Source organism: Leptidea sinapis, chromosome 41 (genome assembly GCF_905404315.1).
Source record: "Leptidea sinapis chromosome 41, ilLepSina1.1, whole genome shotgun sequence".
In the NCBI taxonomy this organism is placed as follows: Eukaryota; Metazoa; Arthropoda; class Insecta; order Lepidoptera; family Pieridae; genus Leptidea; species Leptidea sinapis.
This window is the reverse complement of record NC_066305.1, coordinates 7,474,328-7,501,941: the sequence shown is the minus strand read 5'-3', so window position 1 is coordinate 7,501,941 and position 27,614 is coordinate 7,474,328. Positions and strand designations below refer to the sequence as shown.

General features: G+C 35.0%; 1 protein-coding gene across 4 annotated transcripts in view; it reads right to left on the bottom strand.

Annotated features, from left to right (window-relative positions):
• LOC126976464 (partitioning defective 3 homolog) overlaps positions 1–27,614 on the bottom strand; it is a 92,050-nt gene that overhangs the window by 39,227 nt on the left and 25,209 nt on the right. The window contains exons 1-2 of one of the 4 annotated variants that reach the window (XM_050824791.1): positions 19,518–19,692; positions 13,562–13,767 (exon numbers count right to left, since the gene is read on the bottom strand). The exons of 1 other annotated variant lie outside the window; for it this stretch is intronic. In XM_050824791.1, the coding sequence (XP_050680748.1) occupies positions 13,562–13,681 (120 nt within the window). In that variant the 5' untranslated portion in view covers positions 13,682–13,767; positions 19,518–19,692. Of the gene's footprint in view, positions 1–5,685; positions 5,748–13,561; positions 13,768–19,517; positions 19,693–27,614 lie in introns of those variants that run through there. 2 more of the 4 variants (XM_050824792.1, XM_050824794.1) reach the window with 2 other exon arrangements.

Genomic DNA, 27,614 nt, shown 5'->3' with positions numbered 1-27,614 from the left:
ATGACTTATCGGGTATATTGGGACAACTTCAGATTATTGACAGCTAATTACTGACAGTAGAAGGTAGTAATTTATCTCTATCTGTAGATAGTATATTGGGAATGCCGTAAGAAAGCTGTTAACTGAGATAACATAATGATGGATTTTCAATCTATCATTGAACGTCAAAATACCACAAATTAGAAAATAATATATGACCTGAGAATAACAGGAACAAGAAACTCAGCGGCCTCTTTCTTTTTTTAATATAATTTCATTAAATTGAATATAATATAAATAAAATGTATAAATTACTTACTTTTTGTTAATGAAGGTAGTTCTAAATTTTAAACAAAGTAATTATAGTTTAGTTCACTAATTAGTACGACGGATAGAGAAACTAAAAGCGAATGAAATGAAAGGCTGATATGATAAAGATAACTTAAACGCAACGAGCAGTGCCTTGAACCCTGCTTCACGTCCCGTGCGTACGTTATGAATTCCATGAAATTATTCAAGAGTATCGAATGAAGAATATGACGCCACGTCGCCATCCGACAAAGAAAACACCGTCTAAGACAAAGAGGATGTAAATACTACGTAATAAGAGGCAGGATTGCCTAAGTAAAAATTGAAATTTAGTTTAGTATGAAACGTGCATTGAGATTTGACATAAGTTTGAAATAGGTTGCTACAATTGGGCGACGAAGTATAATCCGGCAAAGTTTGAAAGCGAACAGTTGCTTAAAACGTGGTGGAGTTCGGTTATCTCCGTTTTTTACAAGAATAAAGTCGTCATCTGTCAATATGTCAATGACTGCACGTTTCATACAATCGAGTGAATCGCTTTTTTCTTAGAGTATTTCGTTAGGCTGGTCTCAGACCAGTTACAGTGTTATTATGGCGTAATCTTGAAACTTGTATAAGAATTAATTGAATATATTTATATATTATATATATATATATATATATATATATATATATATATATATATTAAATTTCATGTCACCCTATTTGTTCGCTATGAACTCCCTAAATTACTGAAACAGTTGGCACCGTAGTTAGTGAAATTACTGGGCTATAATAAAACTTAACATTTTATTCCTCGGAGCAACGATCTCAATTTCAATGGCGCTCAGAATTTGACCCGTTTCTCAAGAATCCTGAGTGGCGCTGTATTGTAATAATCAAATTTTTATCATAAAATAATTTACTTACATTTTATAATTTTTTAATAAATAATCACAACAATAATCGCTATAAAAGACACCGCTGCCGATTGAAATACGAACTTCCGATCGAATATAAAAACATACAAAATGATTACACTAAGACTGAGATCTAAAGCGTACTTACACTTTGCTCAGACTTTACTTACGTTGAACTCAGCTGAGTGTGATAAAACGCGAACTTGACTCTTGCATTGCTACCTTAAGCTCAAAATAATTTCAACTGCTTATGCTTAGCTTACACTCAGCTAAGTTTTACGTAAGTAAAGTCTGAGCAAAGTCTACGCTCTATAGAGCACAGCCTTAATGATACCACAGACTGGGAATGGAGGGAACGCCCTTAGGCTTTTTGATAATAAACTTTACTGTACGATACTACATTATATTGTAACTAAATTAGAAAAGGCAAGGCAAGTCGGTCGCGGCAGACCTCGTAGAACATTCGTCGATCAAATTGGGGACGTTTTGAGAAAAGCAGAGGTCCGAAGCACCCGCAACCGGCGAGCATGTAAGAAAAGAGTAATTAATGAATGTAGAGGAAGCGCGAGAAGTTTGTAAGGATAGAAGCAAATGGCATTCTATTGTCTCTGTCTACCCCGACGGGAACAATGCGTTTTTTTTTTATTTATTTATTTATTTACAACACTTACGTCTAGCATTACAGGAATATTCCTAATGCGCTAGTGTAACATTCACCTTAAAAAATAATGTAACATTTAAAATGAGCATTAATAAAAAAATAAAAAAAAATGTGTGTGTGTGTAACTTAGAAAAGTCCGCTGAGTTTCTTGCGACCGTTCTTCTCAGGTCTGACGCACACTATTTCGAATGGGTTAGTTTTTAACGTTCAATAAGTGATTTGAAATCCTGTTTTGAATAAAAATTTTTGAATATGAATTATATTTCCGCGCAATTTGTAATTTAATCTGAATCCAGAGCACGTTTCAGTATAGATAAGATAGCACTATTATCCGAATGGGTTAGTTTTTAACGTTCAATAAGTGATTTGAAATCCTATTTTGAATAAAAATATTTGAATATGAATTATATTTCCGCGCAATTTGTAATTTAATCTGAATCCAGAGCACGTTTCAGTATAGATAAGATAGCACTATTATCCGACTGCTTTGTGGCCAGAGATGGTCCGAGCCGACGGAAATGCAAGCCTATTTCGTTTTGAATGTCGTGCGCGTCCAATTGTAAATTACACTTAATACGTCAGTCACATTGACAGGCAAGCGTCATTGAAAACAATCAAATATTACATCTGCTGTTTCATATTTTTCATTACATATTATAAAACATAGTCCTACGCCGCGTCTGTCTGTGTGTTCGCAATAAACTCAAAAACTATTGCCGCGTTTTTCATTATCTTTTCACCAATGGACAGCGTGGTTCTCGAGAAAGTTTTGGTATATAATTTGTTAGGTTACTGTATACATTAAAGATATTTGTTGGAGGTGTCGGAAAAAAATAAGCCATTTGGGATATAACAATAAGTTTTCACAACGAAAACGCTGTATAAACCATTTGAGATATATAACAAAATAATGTATCGTGGAATTGTGTACCTTATATAGATCTACAGAAAAGTTCGTGATAGCATATTTCTATCTCTAAAGTATAACATTATTTACTATATAAATTTTAATACATAAAAATTTGGTAATCTATATAATATAAGAGATTTCCACGTATATAGTCACTCATAACGATATCTCTGGAACCATTAGAGCTAAAGACTTAAAATTTGGTAGGAATATTCTTTTCACCGAGTAGAGGTCAGCTAAGAAAGGATTTTCCAAAATTCCATCCGCAAGAGATTTTTTTATTACGAACAGAACAACGTCTGTCGGGTCAGCTAGTTAAACATAAAGCGGTGATGTAAAAGCTCTTTACAAAAATAGGATATTAATTCTTGTCATTCTTTATTACTAAAAATCATAAAATCATTTAAAAATACGTTTTTGTGTCAATTTTAACTCAGTAACTTTGATTGGATACACCAATGGGTACACATTTCTGATGGCCTTAGTCTACATCATTTCCAAATACTTACATCATTTTTTATATATGAACAGTGTCTGTCGAGTCATCTAGTATATAATATTATGTACGCACAAAAACGGCATTCGAAATTTTATTCCTCAGCAACCACAATAGGTAAGGAGGGGTCCTTAACAATATCCAATACTTGACTAAGTATTTATTTATTTATTTATACTTTAATAATACGGCGTAAGCCAATAACAATATTAAAGTAAGAATTAATTACAAACTAAACATATTACACAATTAATAATAGTTAATAAATACAAAGTTTACTGTAAATAACTAACAATTAATTAACATCCAAATACCGTTCATCCATTCCTCTCACAAAAACGCAAGCACTCTGTTAAAATCGTCTGCCATCCATCCGCAAATAAATCACAAGCAGGGTTGGCTTCGAGAAGAGCCTTAAGAGCAGAGAGAGACCTCGGTATAGGTGAGTTGGTGCGAGCCACAGTACGATGTGTCGGACTCGCGAACAATCTATGCCTGCGCCTCGAACAGTAATTGTCCGGTACAAAGATTCTACATAGCTCAACATGCAAACTCGGCGCATGTATATCACCTCTGAGAACTCTGCACATAACTGTGAGCTGCTGTCGTTTTCGCCTAACCTCGAGGGAGTTGTAGCCTAATGTACCCAGAAGAAATTTTGTGGGATACATATAGGGGTAGTATCCATGCGTACGTTTGTAAAGGTTCCTAAGAAAAGACTGAACTGACTAAGTATATTTAACTAACAGTTAATTGTGCTGTTTTTTGCTTGCAGTAAATTTGATCATACTTACGTTTAAGAAAATATTGTTAGACTGTGAAGATATGTACGAATATCTATAGCTTCGAATCGAAATTATTATATTCAAAACACCAGCATATAAGTTTCATGTTTCATTTTTAATTTAATACTTATTAAGACCCTGAGAAAGCTTTACATGCGTTCAGAGTTCACGTGCCCAAGGGTCATACAAGTTGAACAACCCTTGTTACAAGTACATGCACACTCGCATCTGGAGATTATTCGATAAAAACAATGCAAACAGAATCGTTTTTTGCACACAATGATGAATTAATTCGCGTCAGCCACGCAATCGTACAGTGAAGTCACGTAATTCAAGGTAACTCGAACAGACATTTACAAATATTGAAGCATTATCAAACTCAATGCAATCTGCGGTCTGTTATTCAAATACAATTTTAATCAAGAGCGAATATTCGTTGGATTACTTAAGTCCCGTGTTCGAATCCCGGTAGTTGCAAACATTTGTGCTATGATGAATATGTATGTTCTGTTTTAGAGTCATGGATGTTTATAAGTATTTATGTATGTTTAAGTAAGTATATTGTATTGAATACATCGTTGTCTTGTATCCATCGTAGTAGGCAGGTAGGTTAGTAGGATTTGCATAGTTTGGGAAAATATTAAAAAAAATATTATTATTATATTAAAATTTGTATTCGTACCAAAGCTTATGAACAATGAACGCTCTAACCCAACACAAAGGCAATATACATTTTACCAGGACTGAGGGTATTTAAAATTGTGAAAATCGTTTACAATATCAATGTCAGAGATAATATATTCAGAAAAATATATAATAGGTTCTTATAATCAGACGCATAGAATTACAATATACTAGCGTATAGACAAACACAGCGTGCGGGAAAGAACATCTCTAACGGAATCTATTCTAACTGTAACCGATTTTGATTGACAAGTCGTAAACAGTCAGCCACGCTTGGCTGTAGCCCCTTAATATATTAGATATTAAACCACAAGATTGACACATTGACAAATCAAAATTGGTTTATGTTGCCAATACGTCACTACAATTGCGCTCGTCACCTTGAGACAAAAGATGTTAAGTCTCATTTGCCCAGTAATTTCACTAGCTACGGCGCCCTTGAGACCGAAACACGGTAAAGTTTACACATTATTGCTTCAGGGTAGAAATAGTTGCCGTTGTGGTCAATACAAACTATGCAACCTTATCGAACTAGCATTCACAAGGGGGCGTCAATGTTACAGAACAAAGATTAAAAAGTCATCCGATCTATTGATATAAAATTTCCAAATAAACTATGCACCATTACCATATAATATGGCACTCGAATTAAAAATAATTAGTTAATATATTTGCATTTGTATATTTATCGAGTATACACCTCAATCTATAAAATAACCACTTTTAGGGAGAAATTATTTTAAATTTAGAACGTTAATTGATTATCAATGTTAAATAATTAGTATCACATTAATTGCATCAACACTCGGTAGAAAACCAGCTAACTATGCACCGTTATCAATCTGTTAGAACACTTTAAATAGAACAGTTGTTTATGATAATAATGGAATTTTAAACAATCTCCGTTTTGATATAAATCGCGTGAGAGAAATTTGTAAGAGCATCTTATCAATCTACGTCACCAATTTTTCAATTTACGAACACAACATCGACAGAACAGACAGTCGTCTTTCAACGCGTCGCGGTCACAACTGAACTCTGAAGTAAAGCGAATAAACGCACGTTAATACTGAACTAACTTTTATTTCTAAACTACATTTAATGTTCATAAAACTATTAAGTATTTTTTTTGCAGATAATGCCCTCAATAGATAGGAATTTCAATTATTAATGTTTTTAACATCTAAAATTGTTTTCCAAGACTATGTGAATGGACAATATTGTGGCATATTTACGGATAGCATGCAAGGTTACTGTTGCTTCTTTTAGTAAGAGAATGTATAATAGAAAATATTATTAAATAAGTTTGGATCTTACTTATTTTATACTTAAGTTATACAGACGTGTGGGTTACAAATAAGTTGTGAAGGATGAAGGTCTTTTGTGTCGTCTGCATGGAGATGGGTGTTAAAGGTATATGGATGGATGTTTTGTTTTATTAAACCATAATGATATTCAGAGGCCATAAAGTAATTAATGTTTTTTTTTATTAATTATTTGCAAAATTTATTGAATTAGGCGTTACTTTGCGGAAATCCATAATTATACAAATGATTTACGTTTTCTTTAGTGTTAATTCTGCCAATATTTGTTTATAAGACAATTCGACACGTGTGACTAGTCTCGTGCCAGATTTTGGACAACGATTTGAGACAACACGTCCTGAGAATGCCTCGTGTAGAGGCGAAACACGTGTCGAATTGTTTTAAAAAGAAAAATTTTGGCGGAATTAACACTAAAGAAAACTTAAAACATTTGTTTAATTAATTGCTTTCGATCGATAGGGAGTCAAATCTTAAATCTAAGATAGAGATAATGGTTATTGATTCAATAGATAAAATATTAGAAATTTACTATCTAAAGATATTTAGACGTCTAGAAGAAAGTTGTATCAATTTGTTTTAGCTGTGTTTCTTACTGGCATCGGAGAAAGTGTAATACGAAAGAAATAAAAAATGAAAAATAAATAATAGATTAAAAAAATATGCTTTTATAGAAACTCCCATTGAAAAATATGAAACAAATCTTAATAAATTTTAATTAAAAGAAGTGTAAGAAAAAATAAGTTTATTGTAAAAAAAAGCGCAGGGTGCATCGTATCAATAATTATAAATATTTTATGAACAGATATGAGTTGATGAAGGGTTATTTTGATAATATCCTGAAAAGCACGCCACGCTTTTTTTACAATTAAATCATTTTTTCTTACACTATTTTTAATTCAAATTTATTAAGATTTATTTCCTATTTTTCAGTGAGATTTTCTATAATATAATATAAAAGCATATTTTTTATACTATTATTTATTTTTCATTTTTTGGGGTCAAAATAATGTTCAAAGATTCCGTTATATAGTAACTTATGTCTGAAGCTAATAAAGGCGTATTAAGAAAAAAGCTTACTTTTCAAGTATTTTTAAAACTTTGAAGTTCGATACAAACAAAATCTATGATAAGGTATATAAAATATATGGAGATATTCAAGATAATATATTAGTTAAGCGAAGCAATATCGGATATAAGAAGTCCTTATATAATTAATTATACGTACAGATATAATCTCTTGCTGTTAAACAAACGATAAAAACAGGCCAGGAATATTAGTTTACAGTGCGTGACATTCTACGTCTTACACTCACGATTTGTATGACACTTTGTGTGTGTGTGCATTGCTCAAAATAGAGGTTAGTTCTTAACTCAAATTTTTCCACGTTTTCAGAGCTTTCATAGTCTATCGTATAAATGATCCGCTAACGCGGGCCAGAGTAAAATCAATGCGATAAGATAATGCAGCTCTGATTAAAAATCGTGACTAAAAAATCAGTTTCATTGTCGACTATATCCTCCTCCAAAACTTTTGGAGAGCGAAATTTTTTAAGCTGAATCGTTAGTTTTTTTAATGTCAATTGTTTAAATTTTTCCAATGATTTTGATTACTTGGCTTCTGATATCTGATATAGCCGTTTTAAGCACTGTTTGAAGCTAAGCAGCAATGGAAAACATTTACTCAGTCCAGATTTGATTCGGACAGTGTTGACACACGACTAAGGAGAAGAGTGTGCCTAAATTGTCTTTAAGCACACTTTAGCGGTTCCTTTGCTATCAGAGTGAGAATGATATGTCCTTATATGTGTATAGGTATAGCATCATTGTCCTGGGGTAACAACAATTTAACCGTTATAACAAGAACTGCTTTTGATTCCTCTTAATAAAGAAGGATTTGAAAGACTGATTGTGTTGGTGCTGTACCTAAAAGTGGTACACGCTATAGCTTGACGAGTTGTATGAAATGAAATTAATAATGGTTTATAAAATTAACAAGATCTATTCGATAATTCAATTTTCCAGCTTCCATACATTGACATATATGCTACAATATAACCCCCATAGTGCAGCTACCTACGTAACCAAATAAAACAAATATTCATGCAAGGAAAAATAATGACGACAGCGATAGAAGTTTGTATGGAAGTTGCAATTCACGCGTCCCAATATAAGGCGATAAGAATGACTTATCGGGTATACTGGGACAACTTCAGATTATTGACAGTAGAAGGTAGTAATTAATCTCTATCTGTAGATAGTATATTGGGAACGGCCGTTAGACGCTTAAATGCAATAAATAGGCCCTGACCAACTCGTGTATTTTGCGAGTTAGAACAAAACAAAGCTTGCAATGCTCAATTGGAACAGTTAATTGCCCAGTGAGGTACTGGGTAATGGTAAGTATATTTTAACAATAAATGACAAGACGAACAGGAAGTTCAGCTGATGGTAATTGATAATCCCTCCACATCACATAGCAATGGCGCTCAAGATTCTTAAAATACAAAGCGGCATACAATTCCGCTCGTCACTTTGAGACAAAATATGTTAAGTCTCATTTTCCCAGTAATTTCACTAGCTACGGCGCCCTTCAGACCGAAACACAGTAATGCTTACACAACCTATAAGTAGATACGCATAGTAAAGAGCAAAATGTGCTATTGTTCATATTGTATATAAAAAGACGATGAAATGCAACAAATGGACGCAAACCAACTCATGTATTTAATGAGTTAGATCAAAACAAAACTCGCAAATATGTAATTGGATCACTTAATTACACTTTACCTTCATACTGTAGATACACGCTGTAGTACAAACAGACAGGATGTAGCTTTGTACAGTACAATACAACGGATGGGTGTACAACTACCAGTTAAATCTCTATTTATATGTCTATATAAATGTTTGCAAAATAATGGACTAAATATACTAGTATATTTATAATTTTGTTTTGATTTCCACAGATTTTTGAATTTGGAATTTTGATTCACATTATAAAATCTGTACTTACCTGTTTATAAAATAAAAGATAATACTTAAATGAGAGAAAAAGACTTAGCTGACACTGACTCCAAAAATAACTAGGATTAGATTAAGTTGTATTAAAATGCGCAATTATTTTGTATTCAATATAATTTACGAGAAGCACAAGCTTTCATATAAAAAAAGAATTATCAAAATCGGTTCACACAGTCGAAAGTTCTGAGGTAACAAACATAAAAAAAAGAATTAAGAACCTCCTCCATTTTTGAAGTCGGTTAAAAACACAAGAAATAATTCAATTAAGTATTAACTATGGAAGATGGTTATATATACGTAATTTATTCATAAACGAACGTTAAAATATAAATTCTACCAAGCCGTTATTTTATCGTTGATGTGCACGCTATACTCAGCTCTGATTACAATATGGTATTACGGTGTATAACTCGAGGCTTGTATTATTATTATGGGGGCCCACAATGACTCGTGGTTGCACGTGCATATTTGATGCAAGTACATATTGTGCTATACAATAATGATCTAGAAATGCAGAATATAAAGGTCCTGTACCATAGAATGCGTCTTCAATTTGTCAATTTCAAAGCGAAAATTTATTTCATTCATCTAACCCATTAATGTAATGTGACATTACAGCCGGCCGCGGAATGGGGGTGTAGATTTAATGCATTTTTTAATTTCAACTACTGCTTTCAAGTCAGATTGGACGAGTGGTCTAATACGTCAGATTTAAGCTAAGGTTCCAGGGACTGCAGGATCGAACCCCATACTTGACTGGAGTTTTTTTCTTATTTCGTATTTTTATTTTATGAATAGATAAAGCAAATACATAAGTATTTTATTCGTTTATTATGCAGATATTTATATATGATTTTGTTAAAATAAGTTTCACTTGCATGGTGGTTTCATAAAACCACACAATTGCTTTTTTTTGTGCGCAAACCTTTAAAAAATCTAAAAAGGCGGTCCGATATTTAATACAGAGTCAGCTATCATAAACATATCTTGTAACAGCTTTTACTTATCGTAACAGTAATCTTTGACCGCATAGACAGAAAAAACAGAATATCATGCGCCATCTTTGCTATATTCTTTAGCTTCTTCCATGTCTTATCAGCCTTACGCTGTCCATAGATATTCGTGCTATTGATAGATGAAAACGAATAATAAAAGTAGAATTTAAAACTGACCTGTACTTGAGTAATTCACGCACACTAACACAAAGCGTCATACAAATCGCGAGTGTAAGACGTAGCTTGTCACGCACACTTAACTAATATTCCTGGATTGTTTTTATCGGTTGTCTTACAGAAAGACTCTTTTTACGGCGGTTCCCAATATACTATCTACAGATAGAGATAAATTACTACCTTTTACTGTCAGTAATTAGCTGTCAATAATCTAAAGCTGTCCCAATATACCCGGTAAGTCATTCTTATCGCCTTATATTGGGACGCATGAATTTCCATACAAACTTCTATCGCTGTTAAGCTATACGTCATCCCATTGACAGACAGCGTGTAGCGGATAAGGTGAGTTGCCGTCGATAAGTTTATTGGGATAGAAAAGTCAACGATAGTTATGATTATTATCTCAAGTAAGAGATAGACTGAATATTGGGAACGGCCGTTAGTTTTATAAATAATCTGAGATAATGGTCATATAACTTTCTAATTCATAGTAACAATAATTTTTAATCAGTTTCCGTCAACATTCCATGGTTTGTTAGTTCGTTACTTGAGGTTAATTGTATTAGTGGTTATTTATCGCTGAGCCGTGAGCTCGGATTATGATCTTGTCGGCTTTCGTTCATGTTCGATAGCAAAGTTCAATGGAAATCGAATTATCTGTTCATTAGGAACCCATTTTTAGTGTCATCTTTATATTTCTACCACACTTGTCATAGTAATTCCGAGTCTAGAGAACTGAAATTTGGAATTCACTGGGACATGCTTTTTGCTCACAATTTTGAATCATGTTTGTTTAAAGTTTCAACTATTAACATATCAATCATGGTCTATTGGCTGGTAAACTTCTGGTGCAGATACCAGACCTTGTATATTTGGACGGTGGCCAAGGAAACTAAGGGTAAAGTCCTGGCAGATAACCGGGATATAGTGGCCTTTCATCGTGAATGTCACAAGGCGTTTCTAACTGCGTTTCTTTATTATATTTATATTGTTATGCTAAGGTTTTGTTGTAATTAGAAAATCGTCGACAAAATGGCCATTGCCGGAAGAAACATCTTTCTTCTATTGAAATCTCCCTTCAGAAGTTTACTTAAGCAGGTAAATGTTGAACTAAAACCTCATTTTCGCACTTTAACCACAGGAAATAATAAATAAGTGCCTTGATACAAATCGGAGCGCTGATTCGCGAGATATCGAGTGCAAAATTATATACCTATTAAAATAATAAAAAAATTATCACATTTAAAGTTATATATCTAGATATACTGAGTATTCGTCTCAGACTTTAGCAAAATTAGAATTCTATGCAGTGTTGACACATTAGGTAAGATTTATATTATCAGTTGGGCAAGGCAGTAAGGTGTGTTTAAACAAATCAAACAAGCTGTTATCATTACTATCAATTACTTAGTCATTAGTAAGTAAGCGACGAACCGTCTCGTAATGGAATGTGATAGATTAGCCTTCTGCCAGCCATTTCCAAGGTTGTTTGTGGATCATCTCTAACTGATAATTTATATCAATTACCAACGGCCTGTTTAAATAATACCGTTAAGACGTACAACAGCTGAATTGTGAATAATTGAAGCTACAATTGAAAAATACCTCGTAGGACATACACACATAGAGATAAGACGGGAAAATGGGTAGAGATAATTTACTCATGTTGCGCATGCCCAACGCGTGTAGGTTATACAGCATTTTGGAATTTGTTGGACAGTTAAGGGGAAAATCACCCCTAAATGAATTTTCCGCCTTGTACAAAAATGCCTAGGTTACTCGAACTGATATCAAAGAGATTCGAAAGGAATTAATTTTGAAAAACTTCTTAATGCGATTGCAAACATCACTTGGAAGTAAGGTGGTGTTTAGTTTATGCATGAACACTGAACCGCAATCGAAGAGAAGCAGAGGCGTCCTTGAAAGGAAAACCTGCATGTTATTTCGTTTTCGATTTCGGCAACACAGTCAGAATTCCGTTTTTGAGTCAGTATGCATAGGTTTTTTCTGGTTAGTCGGGGTTACATTCCCGTTTCTTCTGTTGTATGCCTTAGTCAGCTATTCGGAGTGCTTTAAATATATTAATTTACCCCAGCGTTTAATTGATTCTTTTTGGCATCGGTTTCTGAGGGTGTGTTCCCCAGCTCATGATTTCAACCGGAAGACGTCCACTACTGGACAAAGGCCTCATCTAAAGATCTCGCCATGACGATCGGTCCTGCGCTGCCCTCATCCGACCTATTCCGGCGATTTTGACCAGAACGTCGCACACTGGTTAGTATTGTATATCTAACTTTTGTAAATAAAAAACAATTTTCTTTATACAAAAACAAAAAACAATATGTTCATGTGCCTGTGGCTTCCAAAGCGCAGATTTTCGCAGATAAGTGTAAGGAAATAAAATGTTGGCCGTGACTTCCTGAATGATTTGTAGTAAGTTTTATTTTAAAGAAATATGAAGCACACAAGTAATTGACAAAAACATAATTTTCTCCATACAAAAAATTATACAATGTTTATTTACTCAGTAAAAGGTGTTTGTAATAGTTTCAGCAGTCTACCAAAAAAAATCTGTTCGAATCCTTGACCTTCAAATTGACCTCACCCTACGTCTTCCGGTACGTGGTCACCATTCGAAGACTTTACTGCCCCAACGGCCATCTATACGTCGAGCTATGTGCCTTGCCCATCGCCACTTCAGTTTCGCAACCATCTGGGCTTCCTCAGCTCATTTACAAAATAATTATTCAAACCCTTTAGCATTCCACAGAGATATAAATAAATTCTTCGTCTTCTTAATATTAGTATAGAATAAAGTACGCCTCCGCCATGCTTCTAATGAGGTTTATGGCTGAGACTTAATGAGCCACCTTTCCAACACTTTCAGTTACAATACGTCTGTGAAAGTTAATTTAACAATAGCGTTCACTGCGTACGGTGTCCAATCTCACTGTGTGCTCTCGTCTCTCGCTTTATTGTTTCATAGTTGCGTGCTATACAGGATGTTAAATTAAAATTGAATTATTTTATGTCATTATTACAATTTAAATATTTTATTCAGATTTTTATTTTTAAAAATACTTTTATAAAAGCTAGAGCTACCGTACAGCTCCAGTAGTGGTGTGGTGTTATTAGAAATTTATTATAAAGTGTAATTGTAGTAAACTTTACCAAATGTGTTTACATATAGATGCCTATATTTACAAAATAAGGGCAAAATGTGCAATCCGAAATTCATGGTGTATTTGTAACTCTAGTATTTTATGCAATAAATTTAAATTACATAATATGAGGTAGGAAAATGTTCATGATATATTTACCTTTGCTGTATGTTTAGGTAACAAATTCTGCTGAAGTTTTTGCACTGGATAAGTCTGCCTCCAACCAAACAGTCTCACAAGTTTGTCAGCCACATCCTCACATCTTGGAGGGTCCTTCATATTAACACTTCACTCACAGCATTTGATATCACTCATCTAGTCTCTCAATTTATCTAGTCACTAATACAAAACTTGAAGCATAAAAGCTGAAATGTTATTTAAATATATTTTGAAGCACATTTAATAAGTTAATGATTATTAATATTTTATTTCTCAAGCGTGAATTAACTATGAAAAATTTACGGGTGAATCGACGGCACCGCAAACCAACTTAGTGTGTACTTCCTGCCTTCGTCAGATTAATGGTTCATGATCTCCCCCCTCATTTATTATCAAGATGTTTGTTGATTGTGTTTGATTATATCATCATATATACTATTTCATAATACATTATATTCCCATTAAGTTAGTCTTGAGATGTTATGAACAAATACATAAAAAACCGTCTAGATTTAGAATCTCTCAATTCCGTATTCCACGTTTGGTTAACTGAGCGCAAAAGAGACAAAATACACTTGCGACGTAAATAATTTAAATCTAAAAAAGGTCACAAAAGAATTTAAGTAAATTATAATTAAATTTTGGATAAATTATGTACACGTAAATTTCAAAATGTGCACCTTTTAAATAATAAGAAGAAAATATCTAAGTTCGTGCCCGTTAGTTACCTTTCCACATTATATATTCTTTTCCGTTTCCTAACCGGAGCTGCCATATTTCCACTCCCAAATCGCACCTACAAAATTAAGCGCTCAGTAACAAACAGCGCGCCTAAAAAGTATCTAAATATATTTTAATAATCGTGATCATATATTTAAATTTTAACGGCCTTACAAATAAAATTGGCATAAAGTTAAACATAAACTAAGCATAAACCAAGAATATGTAAAATGTTTACAAATAGACATTTTGCTTACGAATGGTTTGTTCGGACGTATAACGTTTCCCGTGTTTATTTGCAAGGCAGCTTGTCATTCGGAAAACTTCACAATTATCATTGTATTGACAGTGTTGTCAACGATATTGCAAACATTTTGCATTTTCTTTGTTTATCATCAGTTATAACTTTATACCAAGTTTATTTGTAAGGCCGAGCTTAGACTGTGGTAAGGCTGAAGCTGAAAATACTTTTAATGCATTCATTAGAAAGTAGAGAGTATAGAGTATTAGCGAATGGCTTATCATGTTAGAGTATTTACAAATCAAGTATTAGTAACTACTTAGCCAGTACGGGTCTCAAGGAGACAAGAGTTGCAGGAGATGTCGTGACTCGAGTGTTAAACACACAATATGTTACACACGTGAACGCACATATAACGGACTTATAATATTAGCATTAGGAACATAATATGAATGCACAACGCCCAAGTTGCAAAGGCTGTGATGTATATAGCGTACTTAGACTTTGCTCAGTCTTTACTTACGTAAAACTGAGCCGAGTGTAGGCTTAGCATAACCTTTGATTTTTTTTATAGTCATTTGACAGCTGAAATTATGCTGAGCTAAGTTAAGACAGTACAATACTAAAATCAAGTTCGCGTTTTATCAAACTCGGCTAACGGCCATTCCCAATATTCAGTCTATCTCCGGTTGTGGTCAACTTGAGATAAAAATCGTAACTATCGTTGACATTTCTGTCCCAATAAACTTATCGACGGTGACGCTAATTGAATAGAATTAGTACTTTTCTAAAACTTAAACCGAACAATTTTTCAATTTAATATGTAAATTTTGAATAAAAAAAAAGAAAACCAGTAAAATAAATGCCCATTTGCAGCTTAGCCACATGATCAACACAAATATTGTAGGGTTAGTTGTAGCGTTTACAATCCTAGTCAGTCCGCGCCTTAAAGAAAGCCGTTTAAAAGAGTTGACATTCTTGTATATTCTTCTAACGAGCTCTACTATTTTAGAACATATGGTAGATTGAGTAATTCATATTAAATATTAACAATGGCGCGGAAGATTTAAAAGCGAATTAATTTTAGCCTATTTGAATAAAATTCATTTGATTTTGACTTGAAACGAAAGGGGCAAATGTCATGGTATGGTAATAGAACATCAGCCCGTTCGACCAGTTAATATGCTATGTTAAAAAATGCAATGTTTTCTTGTTGGTGCTAGGAATTTCACCCAAGAAACACAACTTAAAAACTCGGACAAAAGATCGGTCCTTGACCCGTACCGTTCTTGCCACAATCAACTACAATAGTCTGCGTTGTATCTGGGGCTGTCAAGATTGGTCACAACCGTGGGAGTTGCATTGAAATTAACTTAAGAATACGAATAACTGTTGTTACACATTTGCATAGGATTAAGGATTACTTCACAAAATAAGAAATGATCGAGATTCAGTTCAAAATTTACAAAGAGTGATTTATTTGTACAATTTTCAATTCAATCATTCAATTGTCAATCAATAAGCAGTATATTTGCTTTTTGATAGTTATTTTTACGGAAAAGGAGTCATCTGTTGTTAAGTGATCACCACCGCCCACACTCATCTGCAACACCAGAGGAAGCACAAGAGAGTCGCTGGCTTACGGCTTAAAAGTTTAAGCGCTTCTTTGAAAATGTCATATCGTCATAGAAGTACTGCGGAAAGCAGCTCATTCCAAAGTTTGACTTTCGTTGTTATTGATTCAGTAGCTAACTATTGATTATAATAAGCAAGCGGCTAAGAATGACGAAATAAAATACTTATTGTTCGGAAAATCGGTTAAATTAGAAAGCAAAGGTTGTCGATAAGTATGAAAGTGAAGAAGATCACGACCAGACTCTCAGGTAGATTATATTTGCAACAAACATCGCAGGACTATACGCTTTTCCCTGATTCATGGAAGTCAGCCCTTGTCCATCCGATCCCAAAAAAAGGAGACAGTTCGGATCCGGCAAATTACAGGCCTATTGCTATTACCTCCCTACTCTCCAAAATCATGGAGAGCATAATTAACCGCCAGCTCTTGGTATACCTTGAGGGTCACCAGTTGATCAACGACCGGCAGTACGGCTTTCGCCATGGTCGGTCGACTGGCGATCTTCTGGTATACCTAACACATAGATGGGCGGCGGCTATTGAAACCAAGGGGGAAGGCCTGGCAGTTGGTCTGGATATAGCGAAGGCCTTTGATCGTGTATGGCACAAGGCGCTCCTCGCAAAACTTCCATCATTTGGGTTTCCCGAGAGCTTATGCAAGTGGACCTCCAGCTTCCTCACTGGGCGCAGCATACAGGTCGTTATCGACGGTTATTGCTCGAATCCCAAGCCCGTGAACGCTGGAGTGCCCCAAGGCTGTGTGCTATCTCCCACGCTGTTTCTTCTGCATATCAATGATATGTTGGACACCGCCAACATGCATTGCTATGCAGACGACAGCACTGGTGATGCCGTATACACGTGCCATGCAGGTCTCTCTCGGGAAAACGTCGACCAGTGCCGGGAGAAACTTGTGTCTTCTATCGAGTCCTCTCTCGAGAAGGTCGCGGAATGGGGTAAGTTGAACCTTGTCCAATTTAACCCCCAGAAGACTCAAGTTTGCGCGTTTACCACTAAAAAAACCCCATTTGCCGTATCACCGCTCTTCGAGAACACTTCCCTTAAAGCCTCACCTAGTATCGGAATATTGGGTCTCGAAATCTCGAGCAATTGCCAATTCCGTGGCCATCTGGAGGGCAAAGCCAAACTGGCTTCAAAGAAACTGGGCGTCATAAATAGAGCACGGCAATACTTCAAGCCGGCCAACATTCTAGCGCTCTACAAAGCGCAGGTCCGGCCTCACATGGAGTATTGCTGTCATCTCTGGTCTGGCGCACCCCAGTATCAGCTCGATCCATTTGACCGCGTGCAACGCAGAGCAGCTCGAATTGTCGGGGACCCAGTACTCTGTGAACGGCTGGATCACTTGGCGTTGCGTAGAGACGTCGCTTCATTGTGTGTCTTCTACCGCATTTATCACGGGGAGTGTTCCGAAGAGCTGTTCAACCTGATTCCTGCCGCCGAATTTCACCTTCGCACGACACGCCACAAGTTACGATATCATCCCCACCATCTGGATGTGTGGCGCTTTCAAGGAGCTTTCTTCCTCGTACCACGAAGCTGTGGAATGAGCTTCCTTGTGCGGTGTTTCCGGGACGATACGACATGGGTACCTTCAAGAAAAGCGTGTACACCTTCCTTAAAGGCCGGCAACGCTCTTGTGATTCCTCTGGTGTTGCAGGAGAGTGTGGGCGGCGGTGATCACTTAACACCAGGTGACCCGTACGCTCGTTTGTCCTCCTATTCCATAAAAAAAAAAAAAAAAAAAAACAAAAAAAAAAAAAAAAAAACAAAAAAAAAAAAAAAAAAAAAAAAAAAAAAAGGACTATACGTATATGGGATTTTTAAGCCTATTTTTATGGTACTTGCCAAAGTAGTTTACGAGGAATGGTTCAATACAAGGTATCAAATTTTATATGAAGAAATGTACAAATTTTTTATGATTTAGGCGTTAAAACTTATATGTACCTATAAGTTATAACGTGCGATTAATGAGAAACCAGAGAAGTAACGATTTGATTAGGTTAATGTTATATATAATATCCATGCGAAACAAAGAAGTTTATAGGAAAAGTTTATGTTTTTCGTTTTATATAATTACTGTGGTATGTATAAATAAATGTATCGATTTTGTTACTGAATATTCTATTTATTTATGTATTTTTAAGTATATCATTATGGTTTCGTAATACCTAAGCCCTGAATTATTGTAGCTTTGTTACTCCGGGGTCTTCTGGACCACACCAGGCTTTCGAAAGGTTAAAATAAGTAAAGATACCAATACTATTAGTAAACCACATGTGAAGAAATAGGTAGAGATATTGGAGCTTTATCGCCACGGCTCTTGCCTATATCTGGCTTCTACTCAAAACAGCCTTATCCTAAAAGCTAACTCCATGATAATCATGGCCAGGCTTCTTTTTCAATACAACCCTGATATGATTCTAGAATGTACTCCAAGGTCGAGATTTTTAACAGTACTAACTTCACTCAGTGAATTCTGTTTACTTTACTTGAGGTAAAACATCTCATGCTGGATGAAGGAAAGGTGGGCAAACTAACGTAAGGGTCATCTGATATCAAGTGATCACCGCCGCCCACGTTCTCCTGCGACCTGTTTCCGGCCTTTTAGGCCTTGTATTACCCTGGAAACATAGACAAGAATTGTCCTTCCACAGTTAGGATATACAGAAAATTTCTTGAAAACCGCACTGTGGTTCTCCACGCCACACATCCACATGATGAGGATGGTATCGAAAGTTGTGACGTGTCATGCGAGGGTGGTATTTGGTGGAAGTAGTTAAGTAAATAGCTCTTCGAGGCGCTGCTCATGATCAATGTTATATTCACTATCACAATACCTCAGTATCGCTCCCTAGTCAAACTCTACAAATCAATCAATTATAAACTAACAGTTATTAAATCCAAATAACAAATGTGGTTGTTTCGTTAATCGCTCAAAAAGAGACATTTGCAAATCACATCAGCCTGATTAACATAGATAAGCATATTCATACAATTCAGACACGCCACTCTGCGTACATATGCAGTTTAAATAGTGCAAATAACTATACAAAGTTCAATAACACAAGTAACAAAAGTATAAACGAGACATACCTATCTGCTTTGTCCTGCTTTAAAAATGTTATTTAATTGAAATAATTAACACACTCAAGGTTTAACTTAGTGTTTACTGTTACTACGATATAATATATAATTTAATACTATTTATAACTTTAAGTTTTTAATAACTGAATAGAACTCTACATTTCATTTTGTTTCCTAGTTATAACAATTGTAGAATAACTTTTATGCTTCAAGTTATAGAAAGGTTTGTAATATAATATATGTTTTTGTTACTTGAAATACACTTATAGCTCGAAGGCCTTGCGCAATTACGGCGACACTGAATTAGACTTGAAATTGCCACGTCTATATGTAACGTCCGAGCACTTCACTGAATACCGAATACCGATGTCCTTAACACAACAGATTAGATAATGTCAGAAATAATTAGCGATGTAAACAAACGTAAGCCTGCGCGGAGAGCAACTGGCTTCATTTTGTGCGCCTGCGCAGGTCTGCGTCGAAGGGGAGGGCGAGGCGGGGAGGGCTGCTAGTCGAGAGTGCCGGCTCCCCTCGCCGAGGTAACCGACCCATTGTGTGTCGTGTAAACAATCCGAATCACCTGTGATACCGCGCTACATAGCGCTCCATACACTGCTATTACTAAAGCCTTGTTCACATATTTTTACCAGTGGGAGGCTCCTTTGCACAGGATGCCGGCTAGATTATGGGTAGCACAACGGGCCTATTACTGTCGTGAAGGTCAGAAGGGCGCCGTAGCTAGTGAAATTACTGGGCAAATGAGACTTAACATCTTATGTCTCAAGGCGACGAGCGTAGTTGTAGTGCCGCTCAAAATTATTGGGGTTTTTCAAGAATCCTGAGCGGTACTGCATTGTAATGGGCAGGGCGTATCAATTACCATCAGCTAATCGTCCTGCTCGTCCCGTCCCTTATTTTCATAAAAAAACATTATAAGGAACAAAGGCTAACGAAACATCTTCCTTAGCCAGACACACTGTTTATCTTTCGCTTTATGGATTTTTTTCGCCAACAGCAAGAAACTCACGTGATGAGGTAAACTGCCCATGGATAAAGGACGCATAACCAGGAATCAATATGCGTAGCAGGACTTTAAGTCGGCAGTAGGCTCCATACTTAAAGGTCCCTAAGTCGTATCGGTTAGGGAAAGCTGCAGCTGGTAGGTAATTGATTGCATAAAGTTGCTGTACGAGGCAAAAAGTTTCTTCCAAAACGCGCGGTTGTTGAATGCCAGACGTCCAAATTTTGCGGGTGAAATTTCTCGTTTTGACTTGATGCCCGGTGGTGGAATTCGGCTGCTGGAATCAATACGAAGTACTCCTCATAATATATGCGGACCACCTCTATGCAAATTTGGAATCGGTCAAATAAAGGCAATATTTTTTTTTATGGAAACAGATGACCAACGAGCGTACGGGTCTCTATCTCTCTATATTCTCTTGTAACACCAGAGGAATTACAGGAGCGTTGCCGGCCTTTAAGGAAGGTGTACGCGCTTTTTTTGAAGGTACCCATGTCGTATCGTATTATATATTATGTCAATATGTATCAGATCGCTTGAACGCAACCTATAAATAGAACCTAGGGATATATTATGTATTATGATTTAAATTACCTAATTAAGACAGTATTTGAAACAGCTTAACCAAATAAGCCGCAAAAAGAAGACTAGTATAAAAATCCAGGAATAAAGAGCAGAAAAATTAGTCCGAGACAATATATTGAATCCCATTCGGTAATCCAAAATTTAATTACCTTGGGTTATGTTTTGGGGGAAGAAATTGTAGGGAAAACACTCCTTAGCGCTTGTTTTAAGTTAGCGGACCATTATGAATAAGGGGGTTAATATATAAAAATCTGGCGTCCTTATTTGTATTCCCAGTGAACTCCTAAACTAATGAATGGATTTTAATAGGAGTTACTTCATGGAGTGCAGCTTAGTCAAACTTGAGGAGATAGGATAGTTTTTATTTCGATTTGGGACCCATAATTATTTTTACTATTATATTTATTATTATTTATTTTGTATGGACATATTTTCTATGAGAGAATTTATTGACGTACGCTTTAACAGGTCTGCTGTATAACAATTTCATTATAACAACAGGGTGCATACTTTACGAAATAATTCTTGATATTATTAAATATAATTGACAAATTCATAAAAAACACTACTTAATTTATTATATACAGAACAACGTCTGTCGGGTCACCTAATTTACTATAAAATGTAAAAGTCGAACTTCCCTTCTATATCGAGCGCTATTTGACTCTTTCTATCTCATAGCTACTGCCTACCTACCTGTATCAATACCACTTTACAGGCTGTTCAATATGTTTGACTGCATATTTTTTGTGCCTATTTGAAGCGCCACTCGCGAGCGTCCAGAGAACTACTTTTGACGTATAAAACAAATGTCTGCGAGCGAAGCGTACAATACTCTGAAATATTTTTACATTTTGAATTAATATCGGTAATTTTCTGTGTTATTTATACTTCAGGAACGAACGTAATAAAGTACACATTTTTTTTTGTAAATAGTTTTCCTATTGATGCTTGTTTAGCTGAGTTTGTCATCAAAGGTTTTAGTACTGCAGACTCTCGTTACATGGCCAACAGCGCCTAAATGGCGAGCATCAAACAGGCACAAAAGCACGTTGACAGCCGCCAGTCCAGTGGTATATAGTAGAGGTCAGTGCTCAAAGCTTATTGTATTTTTTGTCATACAATTATAAAAACGGTTATTGGTTATTACTATCATCATATTTTGAAATTAATGTCTTTAATATTTTCTTTGATTAACGCGAGTGTTACAAATTTAAACAAAACACTTTTTAAAGTATTAAAACGCGTGTAATTGTTTTTACATTAGATTTTGCGTTAATTTTTTTATATAACCCGATATTTCATGACCTTTCCAGATCACGATTTCAGGGGGACAAACAGACAGACAGACAGACAAAAATGGTAAAAAAATGTTATTTTGGTGTATGTACCGTATATATATTCATATATATGTAGTACGGTTATTTCAATATTACAAACAGATACTCAAATTTTATTTATTATGTATGTATAGATGATATTTAAAAATATAAAACTAAATGATACTCTTTTTTGGAAGTCAGTACTCTTTACCTCCTTTGAAATCAGATATACTCCATTTCTTCTAATAAAAGTTAGCAACCCTCGATACAATCGTAGTAAACATTAAAATGAATACAATTCTGATTTAAGATACCTGTATTTAGTGAACAGCGATGAGTTCGATTTAGTTTGGTAGTTAACTAAAATCGTAATAATTCTACACAATGAGGATAAAATAAGGCAAGGAAACAAAAACACAGGAACAGGATAAAGTAAGGGTCAATGGCGTAAAAAAAGCAGCGAAGCGTATCAAAGGCATCCATCGGAACATCACATTATTATGGGGAAACCTGATTTGAATCACTACCATTTTGAAATACAGGAAGGGGAAGGTAGTTTTTATAAGATACGATACGTCATTTTTAAAATACGAAAATATACGCCGTTTTAAAATTTTCGTGTTAGTCGACAAAATATATCAATTAACTGTTATTAATTTAAGCAATCTAATAAATTTCTGAATAAATTCATAGTTAAAAAGGTGTTTTGTGGTATACAATATACATTTTGTTCAATCTTGGTATCAACGCCATCTAGTGTCGCTCCTATCAACTTCTATGTGAACGGGCTACGCAAATCGAGACTGACGGAGTAATAAGACCTCGTATGTACTTACAAAAATAATTATTGTTCTAACTTTGTCGTCCGAGTCACTAGATTACACTGTTTAGAGAACTTGTTTTAAATTTCCCTCATTTTAAGTTCTGTACTAAACAAAATCGTGAGTAAGAGAAGAGATAGTGTTAAATAGATTTAAATTTAAATTATTAACACTATTATAAAAATATTGTTTTTACTCAATAAACGATATTATCAAACGAAGTGGTAACTGGAACCAATACTATTTTTATCAATAATATCATATTTTGTTGTGATTATTTTTATTACATTATCTCTTAGCATTTCATTTATTATTATTATTGTGTATGTAAGGTCTTTTAGTAGGTTTTACGTTGGTCAAATTAAATGGAGCAGTAATTATAATATTGTGAAGTGACACCACAAAAATATTTGCATGTCTGTCAAGACAAAATATGTGCCTGCTCTGAAATTTGTATCAATTCTACTTGTGAATGTTTCTGGCAAATAAAGAACTTTGACTTTGACTTAGATAACATATTTTTGACGCAAGAGTGCAGTGCACTCTATTGATTATTTTGATGATGTGTGATGACTATGATAATTAATATTTTAGTGATCTATCTATGATGCAGTCTGAAACTGTTTAATAATGAGAAGAAGTGGTTCGAATTATTAGCCTCACCTTGATAAAAGTTTTATTTATAGCCTTACACCGTTTTTTTTTTCAATCTAAACTGCGCTCGTCACCTTGTAACATAAGATTAAGTCTCATTTGCCCAGGAATTTCACTAGCTACGGCGCCCTTCAGACCGAAGCACAGTAATGCTTACACATTACTGCTTCACGGCAGAAATAGGCACCGTTGTGGTACCCATAATCTACCCGACATCCTGTGCAAAAGAGCCTCCCACTGGTATGTCAAAATCAGTTATTAAAAAACAAAAGTAAAACTACCCCCAGAATATATTTTTTTAAATATCTTTCACACACAGACAGACATTCCACTTTAATTGACTCTACATAGATTAAAAACCAGTCTAATTAAGTTAAAGTTACCAGCATTATCTACAGTATGGCAATAATTACCTACTTGTTAATTCATTAACTTATTTATATATTTATCATAGCATGAAATACTTTAAGCCTTCAGCAAGTCGTAGTAAGTACAAGTTGATCCTTAAACAAGATTATGTGCGATAGTAAAAAGAAAGCCATTTAATTTTTCAAGAATGAAGTTTATTTATAAACACATATTGTTTTTTTTTATTACAGTAAGGGACAAGACGAGCAGGACGTTCAGCTGATGGTAATTGATACGCCCTGCCCATTACAATGCAGTGCCCCTCGGGATTCTTGAGAGACCGAAAAATTCTTAACGACTCTACAATTGCGCTCGGTACCTTGAGACATAAGATGATAAGTCTCATTTGCCTAGTAATTTCACTAGATACGGCGCCCTTGAGACCGAAACACAGTAATGTTTACACATTACTGCTTCAAGGCTGAAACAGGCGCCGATGTACCCATATCCAGCCAGCATCCTGTGCTAAAGAGCCTTCCACTAGTAATTCAATCAATCAAAAGTATATGCTGTAGTTATGGGTTTCTCGAAAACCGTGATTGATTGATCATGGTATCGTTTTCAGAGAGTTATATTGAAAAACGTAATTAAAGAAAGGAACGCTCCTTTCAATTAATGCATGCAATTTCTATATTGCACCAAAATAGTGTTGCAATTTGTACATAATAATATATAAAACAGTTAATTGGCAGTGGGCAGGGTACATAACTCGACGGACAGATGGCCGGTGGAGCAGTAAAGTCCTCGAATGGCGATCACGTACCGGAAGATGCAGGTAGGCCCCCACCAGATGGACCGACGATCTAGTCAATATCACTGGAATACGTTGGATGTCGTTGAGATCTTTAAGGGAGGCCTCTGTCCAGCAGTAAGTCTTCCAGGTGATGCTGATGATGATATTACAGTTCTGGTAGCACAATAATAAGGCAAAGTTATCGCTACTCGGCGGGTTCGAGTCCCGCATCGTTCTTAAAATTTTGTTTTCAGATTTATCGTTATACTAAGCATTATTACTAAAGCTGCTGTTGTACAAGATTATGCTCCAATTCTTAACTACCCGGTTACCTACTAGATGCTTGACCTGTTTTTTCAAAGTAATGAATATATTGTAGCTACGTTCCTATCTGATATCTCATCTCATCACCATTGTCACGAGAATATCAATAGACATAGTACAGTCAGCATAAAAAAGGTAGCGTTAACAAATATTTAATATAATAAATAATATAATATAAAAGCTTTCGGTGTAAGATCATAGGATTAAATTAAATAAATAAATAAAAATTCTTTATTCGTTTTAACATAGTCTCCATAACAAATAGTGGCAAGAACCTCCTTTTAAGCATTTAAAGAATACTTGTGCCATAAAACGTGTGTGTGTTTGTGTGTGTGTTTTAGCGTAAGTGTCGTAAGAGCAACTCAGTATTATCATAATTTAGTGGTAGTATCCAGACGATCAATGCAGTTTTACATTCATGGGCGTTTCTATTATAAATATGTAACTGTTATTTTGTTTTATTATAAAGTAATGCCGCACGACATTTATACTGAATGCTAGAGAACTCCGTCCTAAATGGTGTAAAAAAAGCAATTAGATTGTTCACACATAAAATCTTCCAGAAACTGTACATAATATAGTTAATTAGGTAGAATGGACGTTACATTTTAATAGCTTTATTTTTTAATCTCGAAGCCATATACAGCTACTTTACTCAGTAATCCCCTCGTACCCTGAACTATCCAACATAAAATACACTTACAGTAGCTATGAAAGTACATACATAAGATGCATAATTTATTTCGTTTAGCTGATATTTTTTTAGTATGGTGATTTAGGAAATTAAGGTTAGTCAGATAATTTTAATATAATACAATCGTAACAAAGTAACTATAAGTTGAATACCTGGAATATTTTTTGAAGAATGTCTTCTACAAACGATACTGAAAAAAAGGACTTTAGTGAATTTTTGTGTGTTTGTCTGTATTTGTATGTATTGTGATAAATATAATTACTGTTCATTGTCAGTACATTTATGGAAATTTAATATACGTTCACAAAAATCGTCACCTTTTTGCTCTTAATAGTGATTTTCATTATTATAGCACTAGAAATAAGGGATTGCTTGTAACTGGCTGATAGCTTTAAGTGAAAATGTATACACTTTTATAACAAACTCCCAGCCACTGTTCAGGCATTATCTATAAATAAATTTCAATATTTCATAAAAAAATGGCTCAGTCGTAAATCCTACTACTCCACAGCTGAATATGTAAGTGATCGGACAGCCTGGGACTAGATTTTAATTATTTTATAGAAATAGCAAAGACAGTACAATATTGTATATTTGATTAAAAAGAGCGCAAAAAAAATGCTGGGAGAGTTTCTTGCGCCGCTTCTTCTCTCTCAGAACGCCATTTGTTTCCGAAGCGGTAGTAGTATGTAGTACGTTAGAAATGACATCAAAAAGAATATCATCATCTAAAGGAATTTTGAGAAAATAAATGCCCTTTATGCCTTTGTCATGCCTTTAATGTCACGCTAGATTTTTACATTTGCTGTTTTTGTATTTGTGTATGTAAATTTTGTATGTACATACAGTCTTAGATCCGTTAATAGAACACAATCAACAGAAGTAACACTAGATGACTCCACATTTCTTTTGGTTATTCGTTTACTATATAATATTATATTATGAAATTTGAATATTTATTGAGATATTTCGTATCTGCAGGGCGTTCCAAGATACCAAAGTTTTTTTTTAAATACACGTGATAAGTTTATAAGGTGATTCGATTATGACAACATTTTTTTTATGAAAATTATGGACGAGACGAGCAGGACGCTCAGCTGATGGTAATTGATACGCCCTACACAGTACAACGCAGTGCCGCTCAGGATTCTTGAAAACCCAAAAATTCTGAGCGGCACTACAATTGCGCTCGTCACCTTGAGACATAAGATGTTAAGTCTCATTTGCCCAGTACTTTCACTAGCTTCGGCGCCCTTCAGACCGAAACACAGTAATGTTTACACATTACTGCAGAAATAGGCGCCGTTGTGGTACCCATAATCTAGCCGGCTTCCTGTGCAAAGGAGCCTCCCACTGGTAAACATGACTTGTGGACATCTTAATTATGTCGCGTATACCAATGACGCGTTTTCGCATGAACCAATGTACCACCAAGTTAGGATGAATGACATAATGGTATGCGAGGAGGTTTCAAATTCCATATGATATCAGCGCATGCTGTTTTCTAAAACCCTGGCAACACTGTAAGTCTAATGACATTTGCTGACTCACGCCTTTCCCTTGTATGGTGTGGTATACCCAATAGTGAATGGAGGAAATACGTTCAAATTATAATTATGACATTTTATTACATGCTCATTGGAAATTGATAGATTTCCCAAATCAAGCGATGTAATAATGTTAATAAAAAAAGTCCAATGGCGCAATGCATAAAATCATAGACTATCATCACGGATTCTTCGATTCAATTCTCACCCGCCTCGTACCAATGTGTTTTCGTTTTTCGA